Source organism: Mya arenaria, chromosome 13 (genome assembly GCF_026914265.1).
Source record: "Mya arenaria isolate MELC-2E11 chromosome 13, ASM2691426v1".
In the NCBI taxonomy this organism is placed as follows: Eukaryota; Metazoa; Mollusca; class Bivalvia; order Myida; family Myidae; genus Mya; species Mya arenaria.
In genome coordinates, this window is record NC_069134.1 from 16,843,271 (window position 1) to 16,860,140 (window position 16,870).

The following is a 16,870-nucleotide window of genomic DNA, read 5'->3' on the forward strand; positions in this document are numbered from 1 at the left end:
AACCTTGTGATGACGATTTACAGTTAGGGTCACATTTACATCCACAAATAAAACAATGTTCTTTCCAGTCAAAGTTATCGCTGTAAGATCTTGTTTTTAAATGTGTTCCAATATTTTCCTTGTTGGCCATATTCAAAACCAAGCGTTATTCCAGCCATATAAACATATTTATAATTATTATGGCACTGCATTCCCCGATTTCTCAAATAAGCCTCATAATTGTGATATTAGATTTAAAATAACAAGTCATACTTACGTTTTATGATGATATCCGTTCTTTTGCTCTAGCTCGGAAGTGTCATTGGCTCTTTTTTATATACAGCTCCTAAAAGAGCTGGAAACACTGTTTGGCACCCGTGCAGTAAGACCCTATTTATCTTTTATACTCTTTAGTTTCTGTTATACCAAAGGTAACGCCATTCATGAAACCTTATGGTATGTAGTTAACATACGTTCGTACGGAAAAAATTGTAACATTATCTTGGTCAATTTTAGAATGTTTTCTTTATGAAACTTTGTTCATTGATAAGTTTTATTGAGCTGTATATATTATTTAGACATAACACAAAAAAGTAAACATATTTCGGACTTGTTTCTACCATGCTTCAACGGCGGCAGAACAAAATACTAAAAGTTTCAATTTGTGTTGTTTAAAAACGCAACAAATAGGACAACATTCTAATCTAATTATCACAAATAAAGTGCGCCTTTTACGAGTTCACAGTGCACTCGATAGAGTTTATATCACTGTAGTCTGTCTTTCCGGATCCAGACAGGGTCGGGAAGTTGAGCAGTTTCAGGACAATCTGCCTGGGCAGCGGAAGTTTCTCCACGGAGGCAGCTGGGACGTGTGCCAGTATGGTCCACTTGCACTGGTCAAACAGGCTTATCTGTACCGGAAGTTGCCACATCCGCACTCTGCCGTCACTCGTGGACACTGCCAGTTGTTCCCCCACCGTGTTGTACTCCACCCGCATCACACTCGGGAAACTGGCGAATTTATGTGTCAATTCTTGTAACGTGAATTTCATATCAATCTGGAAAACGAGTTCAGCATTTTCGCTATCAAGAATGAATATGTTAAAATCCCTACAAGCCACAGCTATCGCCAAACCCTGGGGATGGTAAGTCAAGCAGTCTATGCTGTCTTGCCCTAGAGTGGCTGATTTTCGAATAACTTCTTTCAGTCCAATGTTCACGAAGTACACACACCTATTTTTGCACCCTACAGCCGCCATATCGTGCAGATACCGCGGGTCGTAATCAAAACTTCCAGCCCAGCTGGGAAATGCGTCGTCTGGAAGTATATCTCTGGTTATGTTGACAACTAATTCCAATTGCTTGTTTAACACAAACATAAAATCTATGTTGGAGCATATAAGTATGTATTCACTGTCCGGGGACCATTTGCATTCGATATGTTCATTATAGGCCTGGCTACGGAAATCCTTGAGCAGCGCAGACAGTGTCACACCGGTGTCGTAGGCAGTTGAGCCTTTATCGAGCCGCGATAATACTAACTCGATATGTCTGGAGTGAGTTTGAATAATGGCTATGTATTTCCCGTTGGGCGAGAAGGCGCAGAATTTGTGATTGCACATTCTGAGGTCCTTGCACCTGGAGTAGACCGGTTCATGATCTGTGGTCTCAATCATGACAGACTCGGGCCCGATATAGGAGAAATAGTGTCCTGATGGGTGCATCTGGAGTTTGGGGAAGTTAGCCATGGATGTGTCTGTAAGATGTTCCCCACCTGCCAGCAAATAAAAGCACAGTTGCTGTTTAATTAATTCGATTGTGAATTTTGTATTTGAGGGGCAAAGAGAACGTGACCATCCACGTTCTCAACCTAGTCATCCGTTCTGATTGAGTAATAATATACAGTATAGTAAAACAACAAACATTTAACATTATATAAATGCGCAAAGCTCAACTTTTGCCAATATCGCTGCATCTTCCGGGTAATGCGACTAAATAACAGTTGAAAAACTGCCATAAAGCAGATATGCTTTAACAATAACAGGTTTACAGTATTACATAAAGATATAATTGGCGATGCATAGCATGAATTGACGAGTAGAACGAGCAATAATATAATGATAATGTTAGTGTGTTAAAACATTTGCAACAATTCAACAACTATGGGCCTTTTCTGTGTACCTATTATATCGCCACTCATGTCCAGTTTGATCACTCGACCCGCCCTTGCATGGAGGATACTGATCCAGGCATGTGTGGTTCGGGGATTGAACGCTCCCCCGGCAATGAACAGCGAACAGTCATCGTTCGGTACAAACTGGCCATCACACCACCAATACACAGACTCTGGGCTCGTTTTTCGGTTCCGCCCTGCAATATTACAATTCTGCGTTACTTATAATGGGTTTCAAAAATAACTTTGTGCATACTGATAACGCGTTTGGTTAAATTTTAACTCCAAACCCCGTCTGTTATCGACCTAAAAAATTATTTGACAATGACATATATATACCTATTGGTTCAAACGCGAGGTTATCTTAGTACAGATAGAAAACGGTGGTTTCTTTTTTGTTCGTTAAATGAAATAATTGAACTATCGGCACTATTATATTCATACTACATGTTTTCATACAGAAAATTATGGACGGGAAACGAATAATCTTACAGCAGTCCATTGGGTAAGCCATCGTTTCGAAGATGAGCGTCCCCGATGACTTTCTGTGGGTGGCAGGGAGCGGCCGGAAGCGCGTCTTGGGCACGCACCTGGTGACGTCACCCTCCGTTACGTGGGAATATTGAAGGCCTAGTGTCAACCCCATCTCTTTCTATCATTGGCATATGTCTGTCAACGCTTCGTCATTTTGGTGTTACCTGGATATCAAATTGTGCACATTGGTTTAAAATTATGAAATTTTGATTGATAATAGGGATAAAAAAATCTCAGGGCCCCACTAAGACTTTCATATTTCATCCAAGATGGAAGCCAAAATCCAAGATGGCCGCCATCACAATTTATATTACAAATGTATAAAGAGGAACTTTCATAAATAAATAAAATTGTTATAATTATGAACTTGGTAAATACCTTATTTAAGTTGAATTTACTTTTTATTACAATCTTACAAAGAAATCCTATAAATTTAAAAAAAAATACCAAAGCGGTCGCGAAAGTGTTGTCTCCAAGGGCTTGAAATACTAAACTGGGTCTAGTAAAAGTAAATGGTTACGTTTTTATGACGAGATTAACCCTCCGGAGCTAATTTACTTCAGGTGCAAATATATGCATATATTATACCTTACATAAATGTGTACATATAAAGTCGATAGGTCCGTTTATCAGTGTATTCAAATCTGGAAATGAAGTAATTTACTCCTGTGGGTATTTCTTGTCATATAAACGGCTTAAGCAATAATGAATTTGTCCCAGGGGATATTTTGAATTTGATAAGGTTTTACAGTAGAAAATTAACAAATAAAACAAAATAAGGGAAAGTATTATTTTATAAAATACAAGAAGGATTGACATGTTTGGAATACAATATGTATGTCTGATTTAACTATGTTGTTTTCAAGTTTAGCTAGTTGGTCTTTGAGACTCGAACACCATCAAAAGTGTAAGCCATACTTTCAAATCGCGGCATTTAATTAAAAGCTATGGCACTCCTATGTCAGCCTTTACTTTGGAACAACACATTCTTATTCTTTTAAGAATTAGACAAACGTGGATGCATGCAGTTAATGTATTTTTATTAGATAATGACATTTCTTCATTTATGAATGACACATATTTCTTCATTATTCAACAGTGACATCAAACCGCCGTAATATTAGCTTCATCAATATGTCTAATGTTTTTTTTATACAAACTTGTTATTACAAATATTTTATGTTCGCAATTACCTTATACACGCGTCCCAAAATACCCCAGGTGCAACTTTGCAAACGTGGCTATTTTAAATGTAGTTCAATATACAGTATTTTCATGTGATCTCGTCCAGCCGGAAAAATAACTTTTTCAATTTCATCCAGTGTTTTTCTAACCTAATGTGTAACTACTTCCGTACAAAACAATTCTTAAATAATTTTCATTCGTTAAACTCAGTTTTAAGAAGGCAAAACGTGCTTTTATAAATACACTGGATGCGTGAAACCCCATTAGCATCCAATGGTATGTGGTGGCCACATTGGATTTGGTGGCCATTTTTTATATGACCTAAACCTAATCCTTACTCTGACCATAACACCTGTAGTTTAATAATTCCATAAAAAGTAAGCTGATATTCAGGAATGTTTAATTTACAATTATGTCATTCTGTATTAGGTACAAATAACTTTTCATTAGGATCAACTTTAAGAAAGTTATACAAGCACTCTCAAATTTTGTGTTATGTTTGTACCTTGACCTTGAACTGTCATCGACCTTGACCTAAAGCCCGGTAGTCAACCGAGTATGTTAATCAAACGTACTTAGGCATCATGAGTAGAATACATTAAAATAACATCCTGGATCTGCCGGACGTGCATATAGGCACGCAGTAGTCCTATCTGCTGTTGCACATCAATCATGATGAAATGCATGTTTATTTGCATATATCATTCGCCGATGGACGCGGTAGAAGCGCATTGGGGAGGCAGTGATCGCGTTTAGCTGATAATGCACATAATGCTGCATTATGTGCATTATCAGCTAAACCATCAGCGTCAGGTATTTGAGAAATGTGATAAGGAATTTCTCTCAGGTGAACACGATGACTGGCCAGGATATGACAAGTGTGTTAAACAAGTTTAAAGATGCACTCTTACTCCCAAATAAGATTTACATGTACCACAATTGTTTTAATACGCTAAAAAGAATGAATAAATGTCGAAAACAATGGTTCCTATGAAGTATGCCGAGTTAAATTTGAAAGAGAGGTGCAGAAAACACGGTATTTCTATCTTATGAGACGATTGGAGATCACTGTAAATCTTAAAGCACTCACCAAGCAATATTTTTTTTGCATTTTCAGCTATGAAATACACGGTAACACTCGTGTTATCAATAATAAACGCATTATTCAGTAAGTAGTTAAAGGCTTATCACTCAAAAGTTATCTATGTTGTACATGTATGTTTTGAGTTTGAATAAGAGTGTAACGTTAAACTGCGTACCTGGTACTGTTTTGAACACTTTAGTCTCCATAATATCGCGTTGTAATACCTCTTTGTTGTCAATATTTAAACGTTTAGATATTGATTCTTAGTTTAGTTATCTATAAAACAGTCCGTGTATTTAAGCCGCCTAGATTATGCCGATAACCCAGTTTGGGTATATACATGTGCGAAAATGAAACATTTTACAATATACATGTACTTGGTAAAGTTAAGAAATGTCTGCTTGATATTCGTCTAATTCTTCATATCAGATTTTTAAAGCTTTAATTACAAAGAATATATTAATTATCAAATGTATATGGAGCATTTATTTTGGTATAGAGTTTGCACAGCTTTATTTCGTTTCTGACATTTATCTTTTTTAATTGATATATGAAGACGGATAATGACCTTGCAGTGAAAGGAAATTTACTTCTGACTAACTGTTAGTGAACACCTTAAAACCAGTGTCTGCCTTCATTTCAATATTTGTATTCCAAACCCATTTGTTTAGACTACCTGGTACAAGATGAAAGTAATAAACGGACAGCAGAACAACTACGTTAAACCGAAACCATGAAATATGATACACATAAAGCATAATTATACATGTAACTATAAACACTATGAGTGTTACCTTAAACTCCATCTATTGTCAGAACTATAGGTCCGAACTTGTGATCACATGATAACTGAAATATATCTCCTTTTCATAAAAGTACAACTGACTGATTAAACAGCACACGTGTGTATACATCGAGTTTCCCATATTTATATAAATTGTGTGTTCACGTAACCATTCAAAACAGCCACTTCGGTTGAACACATTTTATCCAACAGATGAGTGTAGCAGTGGTACGACTGATTGCCGAAACGGAACACACAGAGTGGAGGTATATTTTCACTGCGACATGTAAAGGCAGTATAAGATCATCATCATCGTCGACATCGTTACCACCACCATCATTCTCATCGTCACCGTACCTATACTACCATCACCAAGATCATCGTCGTCGTCGTTACCACCACCATCGTCAACATCGTCGTTCTCCTCATCGTCGTGTCTACTACCATCACCAAGATCATCCTCATCATCATCGTCGTTACCACCACCATCACCAACATCATTTTCATCGTCGTCGTACCTACTACCATCACCAACACCATCCTCATCGTCTTCGTCGTTACCACCACCATCGTCAACGTCATCTTCCGTGTCGTCGTCGTACCTACTACCCATGACCACCAAGATCATCCTCATCGTCGTCATCGTTACCACCACCATCGCCAACGTCATCCTCCGTGTCGTCGTCGTACCTACTACCATCACCAAGATCATCCTCATTATCCTCATCCTCATCTTCATCATCCTCATTATCATCATCATCTTTATCATCACATTTTATTCTCCATAGATGACTATTTCACGTTGAATTTGTGTTCATAACCTTTCTTGTTGCATTAGGGGCCATATGCATGTACGTTTCTTAGAGGAACCACGAACATGATCGTAACAGTTCTACTTTTTACATGATAAACGCTTTACATCGACAAAGTGGGTATGAATAAACGCCGTTCACGGACAGCACCGGACCGATACGCAAATACAGACCCTAGGACATCATTTTGATTTTAGTCAATAAAATTTAAGGGGCGGCGGAAAAGAAGAGGGGGTTGGCGGGGATGAAAATATAGCAATTTATTTAAGTTGCCTAAGCATTAAAATATTAACTTAGGAACACACTTTAGAAAGTTGTAAAAATGTTGGGAAGGGCAACATGGTTCGTACTATGTCATGTACATAAATATAAAAATCCTTTTTTAATCCATGTATGTGTATGTGCGGACAAATTTGAAGGCCTTCGAGACAGTATTTAGCCAAATCGTGAAAAGGACTTTTGAGCGAGAAAAATACCAAAATGTTAAATGTGAAATTTAAAAGATTATTTCGTTGCAACCATTATACACGGCGGGTAATCATTGGAGCCATAACATTTTATGTATTGCTCAACGTCAAGGTACTAAGTGACAGGCCGGGTCGAACTCGTATGGATGAAGGGAAAACGTAACACAAGCTATGAATGAAAATAGGGCATTTATTAATGCCATAAAAGTGTTTTTACGAAATATCGTAAAATAAAACATAAATGTCAATAGCATGTGTATAATAACATTTCCCGAAATACATATCTGGGTGGAAAGCCATTTTGTTATGTGTTGAAAATGCTCCAACGCGTCTTCCGCTATAGTGCCAATGAGTGGAATATGGATGTAAACAGTGAGTATGTTTTCTTTATTTTTCATTTTTAGAGGTTTATACGAGTAAATTTTAAAAAAATGGAGAATGTAGTTCCACATAGGAATGGCCATGAGTTGTTCTAAGCGTAAAAGTTCTGAATAAAATTTAATATCTGATCGTCTAGAACTTGCATAACTTGCTAGACGTTAGTGTTGACAACGTAAAAATCTTGATTTTCGTGAGAATTGTTCTCGTACCTTAGGTTTAAGCATTTTCTTTACATGTGTGTTTATTGACAAAAGGTTGCCGCGTTACAAATTTTAGAACTTTATTTGTTATACTTGCTGCACTACGCTCGATTTTCTGAATGTTGTGGTGCCAATGAATAGGTTGTGGTGCTCATGAATAGTAATTTAGTAGGAAACGAATTGTGAAAAAACTGTAGCAATTTCATAACATGAAAATGTACACCTCAACTTCCATTCCTTAAATGAATTGCCTTTCGTCAGTTGCGTTCATCAATCGATGAACGCAACATCTTCGGATATGTTCGGATCGTAATTCATTGCATAACAATATACATGAAAGCGTTTGATCTTGTTATTGGTTGTATTGTCACGGACCTATAAAATGTTTCCGGTTATAGTCGGGTCGTTCAATTTACAGAATGGGTAAGAACGGATTACTTAAAGGTTTTCTTAAATGAAATGAAGACATTTTTTAACAATTCTTGAATGAAATAATGAACTATAAGTGTAAATATAAGGAATGAATTGCGGGGTTGATGTCATTATCGGGGATATGAACGCAATTGGGTTGGTCAAAGTACGTGTGCAGTCCTTCGGACTCCACACACATTGACCAACCCAATTGCGTTCATACCCCGATAATGACATCAACCCCGCAATTCATTCCTTAAATGGCGTCAGCAGTGTACATATAGTGTTATCCTAGTGTAGCGATACCATAGTTCAACTCCAAAGCTGGGTTGTTAACGTCATAGTGCGTTCCAACACAGCTTCATAAAACAAACGCAAGTATGAGTTCGAATGTTTTATTTTGCGGATTTATGTTAAGAAGTTTACAATAATATCAAATAATAATGTACATTTTCACTGGATCGTCATGATCAGTTGGACAAATGCTTTATAACAACGTCCCACAAACAGGTACACCTGTACTGACAAAAACAGTCCCCACAAATCAATATATCAGAGTTATTGTTAAAAATCACCAACACTGTCGAATCAAAACAGAACAACTGTTTAATTCATCTTTAAAACTTTATATTGAAGTACATTTGAATGCACTTTACTTTTTTTTCGGAGTTTCTTCTATTGTATGTATATCCAATATCATATAAAGAAAGAACAATGCTAGTACAATCAAGAAGACCATAACAGTACAATGATAAATATCTACATGTAATAAATCCTCAAACATGTATTACCCAATCATGAAAACTTTTTTACTATGTATCACCTTGGTTTGAAAAACAAGAGTTTTAATAAGTAATAGTATTTATAAAACTGTGGGAGTGAATATATACACTAAAATGCCTACGACACATACATAAACACATGATCAAATACAAAATCAAGTATAAAAATAAATAGCAGAAAGTACAACCATAGACATTATGCTAACAGAACTAGTACAGACGACAGCTATCTAATGCCAACAGTTCACAGGAAGTCCCTGCAATTAAACATGTATTGACATACCCGGTAGTTTGTAATGATTCAATGCGTGAAAACAACATATGACATCAATGATTTCCATACATGTACATTATTCAAGCTTTCTCAGTCCTGACTCAAGAATTTCTTCAACTAAGTAAACTTTATAACTAAGTGAAATCAAATACATCATGTTTCAAATTTATTGGTAAATTATTTTATGAAACAGTGTTTACAACAATTTTCATCCACAAGAAAATGTGTTGTTTTAAAGGTGTGTTGATTCTCCAAATTAATCGATAAAAAGAAATCTTTGCACGGAAAATGTCCGTATACATTCAATGTAATTATTTTTTGTTCAGTACTACACACAGTTTTTGTTAAGATCCAAACTCGGACGTTTCTTCTGTGATTGGTTTAAACTCATAGTTTCCTCGGCCATCCAACATCAGGTAATACTGAAAAAACAAAATAGAGAAAAGTTTTACCAACAAAACCTACATCAGAAAGAGGTTGATTTGATGAACCATTCTAGACCACATCATTGTCAGACAGCACAAAGGAGGAACAACAATATTTCAGACATATTAGTCCTTGAAATTGTGGAACATACCACTAACCAGAAATAAACATGAACATGCACTTGCAGATATAAATGTAATAATAATGGTAAACCTTTTTCTTTAAATCTTTAAATTCTGTATTAAAGCAATATTAAAATACAAACAAACTTTATATAAAATTAAATCCAAAAATTAAGAACAAATATTTTCATAAAAGTCTGAAAACATTTGAATTATATACATGAAACAATTTTTTCTGAGAAAAACATAGAATTCATACCTTATGGTGTTTCCATAGCGACTTCCTGTGGGAGACGGTGAAGAGGGTGATGCCGAGTTCCTTACTGTGCTGGTAGATATAACCCTCCACATCCATACTCACCGCGCTCGTACACTCATCCAGAATTGCAAACTGGGGCTTGTGGTAAAACAGTCTCGCCATCTGCAACAATTTAACAAAGTTGAATTCTAAAAGCTGAATACAGCAACTGAAGACTGGCATTCATACTTCATTATTTCTATTGAACAATCGCTGATCATTACTTAAATTAATAAAAATATTGTCTTCTTATAAATATAAGCTGACTCAAAATGCATATAATATGGAGAATAAGTAGTGTGAAAACCACTCCTAATGTTTAAATACACCAAACATTTGGCCATATGCCTGGACTTTTACAAAATCTCCTACAGAGCCTTTGAATAACATTAAAAATTACAAGTATGTTCATATGACTTCAATCTAATTTGAATCTGGCAGAATCAGCATACCGCAATTCTCTGTTTCTCGCCTCCACTGAGGACGTCCATCCAGTCCTGCACAGACTCCCAGCCCTTCTCACGCTCTAGAATGTATGCCAGCTGCACCTTGCGGAGGATCTCCTCCAGATCCGCATCCTTCGTGCCCCGTCGTGCCTGGTCATCCGGGCTGTCCGGGTATATCACCTGGTCTCGTAGGGTGCCCACCGTCATATATGGGCGCTGGACAGAGAAGTTATATGTGTAATTGGTGTTTTAATTTTAGTTCTGGTTATTGAGATTAATTTGATTGATTCAGAGAGGTAACTGATTTAAACATCCATTAATGTTAAAACATTGATAAAAATGTAAGAGGCCTGGGGAAAACACATTTCAATGGAATTGGATTCAATATAATGTTGGATTGTTTTGTTCAACAAACCTGTTTATTATTAGGGGCAGACATAGTTCTATTCTAAATTCATGTCAACTATGGTCCATGGATGTTAATATGAAATCTTTTTGTCAGAAAGTACTCAAAAGCCAGGTAACATTTCCAAACGTTTAGGCTCTTTATTTTCAACACTTCATGTGCTCATTTAATTTCCTTTGATTATTAAGTGTTCATATACCTGGGGTACATAGAATAGGTTTCCTTTCTCAGGCTTCGTAAGAGTTCCACCAAACAGGGGCCATAACTGTAAAACACATCACACATGTATGAGGTACATTCATGAATTTGAAACTTTGATTTTAAGTCAATAATATAACATTAGTTGATAAGAATTAACATTTATTCAATGATTTTTCAGAAAGTGCTAAGGAACTTTTTACAAGCTGTTCATAGTTCAAAGTGAACGGAGCAACAAGCCGATCAAGGCGTGTCATATCATTGGCAGACTTCCATGTAGGCACTGTAGGCCTGCCCATACATGTCACTTTTCAACAAGAGCTGTCAGAGAGACAGCATGCTCGACTATTCCGCCGCTTTTCAGTGTAAGGATTGAAAAGTTTTGGCGAAACATACATGGATCACTGTTAGATTAGATTTCAATGCAATACATGATGTGCTGATATATGAACATAAATGTGGTTACATGCAAAATTTTAACCAGAATTTTTAAGTGTAATAATAAAGGGCCATTATTTGCAAAAAAAAAACAGTTATCTAACTTGGTTATTCAATTAGGTTTGGTGGTTGAATACCATTGTATAAAGTCTCAATGCAATACATCAAGTAGTTGCTGAGATATTATCCTATGTGCGCTTACATGCAAGACCTTAACCAGAATTTCTAAGTCGCATAATAAAGGGGCAAAAATTATATGATATGAAAGATAGAGTTATCTTACTTGATGGTTGGGAGCCTGTGTGTAAAGTTTCAATGCATACATGATGTATTCGCTGAGGTATTGACTTAAAAGTGGTTGCATGCAAAACCTTAACCAGAATTTCTATGTTGAATAAAAAAGGGGCCATTTTTTTTAATTTAATGCAAACTACCTTAATTACCTTACTTGGTTATTTAAGTAGATTGGATGGTTGAGTACCATTTTATAAAGTCTCAATGCAATACATCAAGTAGTTGCTGAGATATTAACCTATGTGTGCTTACATGCAAAACCTTAGCCAGAATTTTAAGTCAAATAATAAAGGCCTATAATTTGCATTATATTCAAAAAAGTGTAACCTTACTTCCTTAATTTAGTAGGTTATATAGTTGGGAATACATATGTAAAGTTTCAATGCAATACATGATATATTTGCTGAGATATTGACTTAAATGTGGTTACATGCAAAACCTTAACCAGAAAGTAGAATAATAAAGGGCAATTATTTTGCATTAAATGCAAACTAGAGTTATCTAACTTGATTAATTTAGTAGGTTGGATGGTTGAGTACCATTGTATAAAGTCTCAATGCAATACCTCAAGTAGTTGCTAAGATATTAACCAATGTGTGCTTGCACGCAAAACCTTAACCAGAATTTCTAAGTCAAATAATAAAGGGCAATTATTTGCATGAAATGCAAACTAGATTTATCTAACTTGGTTAATTAAGTAGGTTGGATGGTTGAGTACTATTGTATCAAGTCTCAATGCAATACCTCAACCAGTTGCTGAGATATTAATCTATGTGTACTTGCACGAAAAAACTTAACCAGAATTCTAAGTCAAATAATAAAGGCCTATTTTTTGCATTAAATGCAAACTAGAGTTATCTAATTGGTTAATTAAGTAGGTTGGATGGTTGAGTATCATTGTATAAAGTCTCAATGCCATACCTCAAGTAGTTGCTGAGATATTAACTTGCACGCAAAATCTTAACCAAGGGGTGACACCGACGCAGACGCTTGGGTGAGTAGTATACCTCTCCTTATTCTTGAATAGTCGAGCTAAAAATGGGTTACTTTTAGTTGTCTTATTTTACTGTGGGTGGTGAAGGCAGTAGCTTTTGTTGTTGTTGTTAAATCAGACTAGCATGAAAAGGTACAATGATTTTACCATTAATTTTGTAATCAATAATATTTTAAGGCACAGTTATCATACCTCTCCAAGTATTCTGAAAAGTGAGCTCTTTCCTGAGCCATTTGGTCCACACACCAGCACATTCACGCCAGACTTCACCTGAAATGTTAAAGCTAAAAATAAGTTTAAAACTATAAATACACATTAGTTCCGTCTTTATACAGTTTTTTGATACTTGAATTATTACAATTATTACAATTACATGTTTCCTTAGTTCCCAAACCATTTTATTGTTATATTAATTTCTTCTCCATTTTTCTTTACTTGCTTCTGATCATTTTTGTTCTATATTTCAGATAAGGCTATAGCATTTTTTTCTTTTACCATACACAATTTTGCCATGACAACTGTTACTTTAACATTTTACCTCAGGGAGAGGAATTTACATAAATTTGCTTAACTCTTTTTCCTATCCCTTATGCATTATAATACTTGTTGTTCATATGTGAATTTACTGAAATAAATGTGCTTAAGCTTAAGCAAAAAAACATTATTTCAAGTCTGTTGGCATTGCTCAAGTTTACATTCAGTCTAAAATGTAAAGTACATTTGTATTTATCTTTCTTTAAAGACTTATGGTACTGGTAACCATAATGCGTTTATTGTTGTACTTGAAGTTAGGTAACTTATATAACTATACACAAGAAAACACAGTCAAAACCTTTTAATATGGGAATTAAATAAATGGATAAAGAAAGTGGTCAAAACAAACCTCAAAATTAAGCTCCTTGACAAGAACGTCTCCATTTGGGGTCACCAAAGGCACTTTGTCAAACCTGTTAGATAGTTAGAGACATACAACAACTAGTACCATAATATATCGCTTGAAATTCCCAAGTAATTGATTGTGATTGTTTTCCCTATTTTTGCAGAATTCCACAATGTTTACTGTACAATGTGTACCAACGAAGTTTGCATGATGCAAAATACTAAAAATTCTTTCATCTGATTTCTAATATCGACAAGAAACACATATTTATAAATCTTATGGTAATTGTTATTTGTATTACTTGTCCGAGTAATTCTAAACAGTTTATTCCTGAATGCCATACTTTTTTTAAACTGTATTCCATTTTCAAGGAATGTACATGTATGTGTACTATTGTTCACATGTGAGTTTGATATAATCATGAGACATGTATGCCTTACCTGATAAGGTGATCCTGGAAGACCAGCTTCCCACTTCCCGGCTTGAAGTCCACATGGGGACGCTCTGAATCTGAAAATAGCAATAGTAATGTTAAACATATGAACCAAGTTTTTCTATAGAGAATGCATACAAATAACTCTTAATGTAAATTTATCTATGAAAATGCTTTGTAAGATATAAGTATAATCAGTTTTCCATTGACACTAAGTTTCTGTGGTATGATTAAAATTGTATTCTTATTTATATACACAGTCACAAACACTCTAACACAATATAATTTCTTCCTATGCAGAAAAAGTATGTCCATGTCTGTTATAAGTAACAATTTCTGTAAAGGAAATACCTACATGTACAATGCCAAAAAAATGTTGCTTAAACTTGGACACAATGCATGCAACAAAACTCAATCAAGACCATCAAGACTTTCCCTACCTTCATGATTCCTGTTGGTGACCATTGTCCGCTCATATTTCCCGTTGTTGAGATCATCCAATACGGTCATCAGCTCCGTGATTCTTGCTGTGAAACTGGAAATATAACAGGTTTAATATAGATTCAGATTCAGCTCAATAATCTATGCTTATTGTGTAAAAGGAGAACCCTATGGAAATGTAACAATGTATATTTATTTTGACCTTCCCAAGTTAATAATAAATAAATCATTGAATACACAGCATGCGGCCATAAATGTTTTCCACATCATAACAGTGAAAGCAATGAAAGTGCATATCATAACCTATATGTGGAATCATCCAAGACTAGAATATTTTGCATGATTATGATTTGCACAATGCAGCAAGCACATAAGTGTGTGATTCCTACCCTGCCAGTCTGGTCATCTCCCTGCCTGCCAGCACAATACGCCCAATAGCCTCCGCCATCCTCACCAACATACGCCCACTCTTGTAGTAGTCCTATAAACACACAATAAACTAGATACTTAAAACAAAGTTTTTTTAACGAAATCATTAATTTCATTTTAAGCTAATACAGTTCATATTGGAATCTGTTTCCTGGAGAGATATCTAGTAAATGTTCTAAATTTGACCAGCTAATGAGACAATACACCTGGCGGGGCTCAAACCATTGACCACTTGTGTCATATAAATTAACTAAAGGCTATTTTAGTTTTTTGTCCATATCATGGCACCATCTACAGAAACATGTAATGTTTGGTCACTTATTTATTTCTTAAAAGGTATCAGGTGGCCCCAAGTAGATTATAAGAGAAGAACTACTGGTATATCATCGTAAGACAAAAATGTATGTCCATGGTTAAGGGGGTAGACTGAAAGAGTCAATTTGGTTGACCAGTTAATAATCAGGTGAGACTTAAGCCCCTTACTTTGGATAAAATGCCCCTTATATTAAGGCCTCTTGATGTCTTGCCCTTAACTTGTAAAGAATAAGTATATGGGTTGGATGAGACTCCCTTATAGCCACATGTTTCATAATCCCTCCATTTCCAAAATCAATAAAAAAAATGCAGAGAACAACTCTTATTAAATATTTGTTTGTTAATTGAAATGAATTTGAAACCCCTTAATTGACAAATTGTGTTATGGCTTTTCCACTTATGACAACTTGTGCCTGAACCTGCTCCCTTGTATTTGCATGACCAATGGTCTCCTGTATTTAAGGTAGTTTTGAACATCTATATGTCTTATTTTGATGCAAAATTTATCATACAACACACCCAATATTCAACAGCCAGCAAAGTAATGTCAAACACATCATGTGTTGAGCAGTAATTACAAAAAAAGATGATTACTATTTTTCCAATTTCACTATAATCAATCCTCTTTTTATACTACTTTTCTATCAATCATTGATAATAATGGATGATGACGAGTAACATAAACTCACCATGTAATTACAAGATTCTCAAATTTAATATTGTATTCTGAGGGCTATTCCAGTAAAACATATAACCCACGTGAGGAAGGAAATTATTTTCATAGTATATGGGTGGGTGTCTTTATCCCTAATTTAGACCCCAAAAGGGTAGATTTGCTTCTGTAGCGGGGTGGCATAATTTAGAAGTGCCTCCCCCACCCCTGTGGGTTATATGTTTAAAGGAACAGCCCTAAAGCTCATTCAATTTTTTTCATAGAAAAAGCATATTTATTGACTAGATAAAACTGTTCTCCCCATTGTCCCATAAACAAATACTCAGCATGATAATCATTGATACTTTTAAATATCATGTACTTGAATGAGTGGAAGAAAACATGTGGGGTTTGTACGCTGTTATGCTATCAGCTAAGAAAAGTATACGCTGTATTTGGCAGCTGAACATTAACACCCATATAAATAGCCATACACGGAATATTTCCAGGGGACAAGGAAGGGATGCAACACTTGAAATGCTGAAAAAGTTGTTTAAAAGCAAGTAGTACATATAATATAAAAAGCAGGATTCTTTTGAAAAGAAAATGTAAAATAACTTGTGTATACTAAGGATACAAGCAAGCTAAATGTCTCTGGGTATCATGAACATTCTCCAGGAAATACCTGCATCAGATCACCACGATTTGATGAGTGTTTGTATTTCGGATTATTTGTGTCGAAAAATGGCCGACTTTCGACATAGAACCCAACAGCAGTAGCCAGATCTGAATATGACACACAGTAAACAAAAGGAAGCATCAACCATTGACAGGCATTACCTCGAGACGCTGACTATGAGAACTCTCTTCATATTTAGGATTGGCGAGGTTCAGGAACGGTCGACTTACAACAAGGTAACCTATCACAGTCGCAAAGTCTGAAATATATCCAAATCCATGTTGAATTCAAATATACATTAATTTGAAAACTGCCATGTCAAACTCTTAGCTAGTAAAAACTTAAAATTTATC

General features: G+C 35.5%; 3 protein-coding genes across 3 annotated transcripts in view; all 3 read right to left on the reverse strand.

Annotated features, from left to right (window-relative positions):
- Window positions 1-524: 524 nt before the first annotated feature.
- Window positions 525-5,971, reverse strand: LOC128214357 (uncharacterized). The gene is made up of 4 exons (XM_052920778.1): window positions 5,750-5,971; window positions 2,645-2,850; window positions 2,161-2,349; window positions 525-1,753 (listed from the first exon to the last, which is right to left on the reverse strand). Exons 2-4 carry the CDS (start codon window positions 2,796-2,798, stop codon window positions 711-713), a joined length of 1,386 nt encoding a protein of 461 aa, XP_052776738.1. The 5' UTR covers window positions 2,799-2,850; window positions 5,750-5,971; the 3' UTR covers window positions 525-710.
- On the reverse strand, window positions 5,552-6,382 carry LOC128215073 (prostatic spermine-binding protein-like). Its single transcript, XM_052921799.1, has 2 exons — window positions 6,097-6,382; window positions 5,552-5,631 (listed from the first exon to the last, which is right to left on the reverse strand). The coding sequence occupies exons 1-2, from the start codon at window positions 6,380-6,382 to the stop codon at window positions 5,552-5,554; spliced, it is 366 nt and encodes a 121-aa protein (XP_052777759.1).
- A 2,009-nt stretch (window positions 6,383-8,391) lies between these two features.
- Window positions 8,392-16,870, reverse strand: part of LOC128212932 (ATP-binding cassette sub-family D member 3-like) — a 55,043-nt gene continuing 46,564 nt past the window's right edge. The window contains exons 17-26 of the mRNA XM_052918337.1: window positions 16,679-16,776; window positions 14,832-14,923; window positions 14,442-14,536; window positions 14,009-14,078; window positions 13,572-13,635; window positions 12,881-12,958; window positions 10,964-11,029; window positions 10,365-10,574; window positions 9,874-10,035; window positions 8,392-9,488 (exon numbers count right to left, since the gene is read on the reverse strand). Coding sequence (XP_052774297.1) covers window positions 9,411-9,488; window positions 9,874-10,035; window positions 10,365-10,574; window positions 10,964-11,029; window positions 12,881-12,958; window positions 13,572-13,635; window positions 14,009-14,078; window positions 14,442-14,536; window positions 14,832-14,923; window positions 16,679-16,776 — 1,013 coding nt within the window. The 3' untranslated portion in view covers window positions 8,392-9,410. The remainder of the gene's footprint in view (window positions 9,489-9,873; window positions 10,036-10,364; window positions 10,575-10,963; window positions 11,030-12,880; window positions 12,959-13,571; window positions 13,636-14,008; window positions 14,079-14,441; window positions 14,537-14,831; window positions 14,924-16,678; window positions 16,777-16,870) is intronic.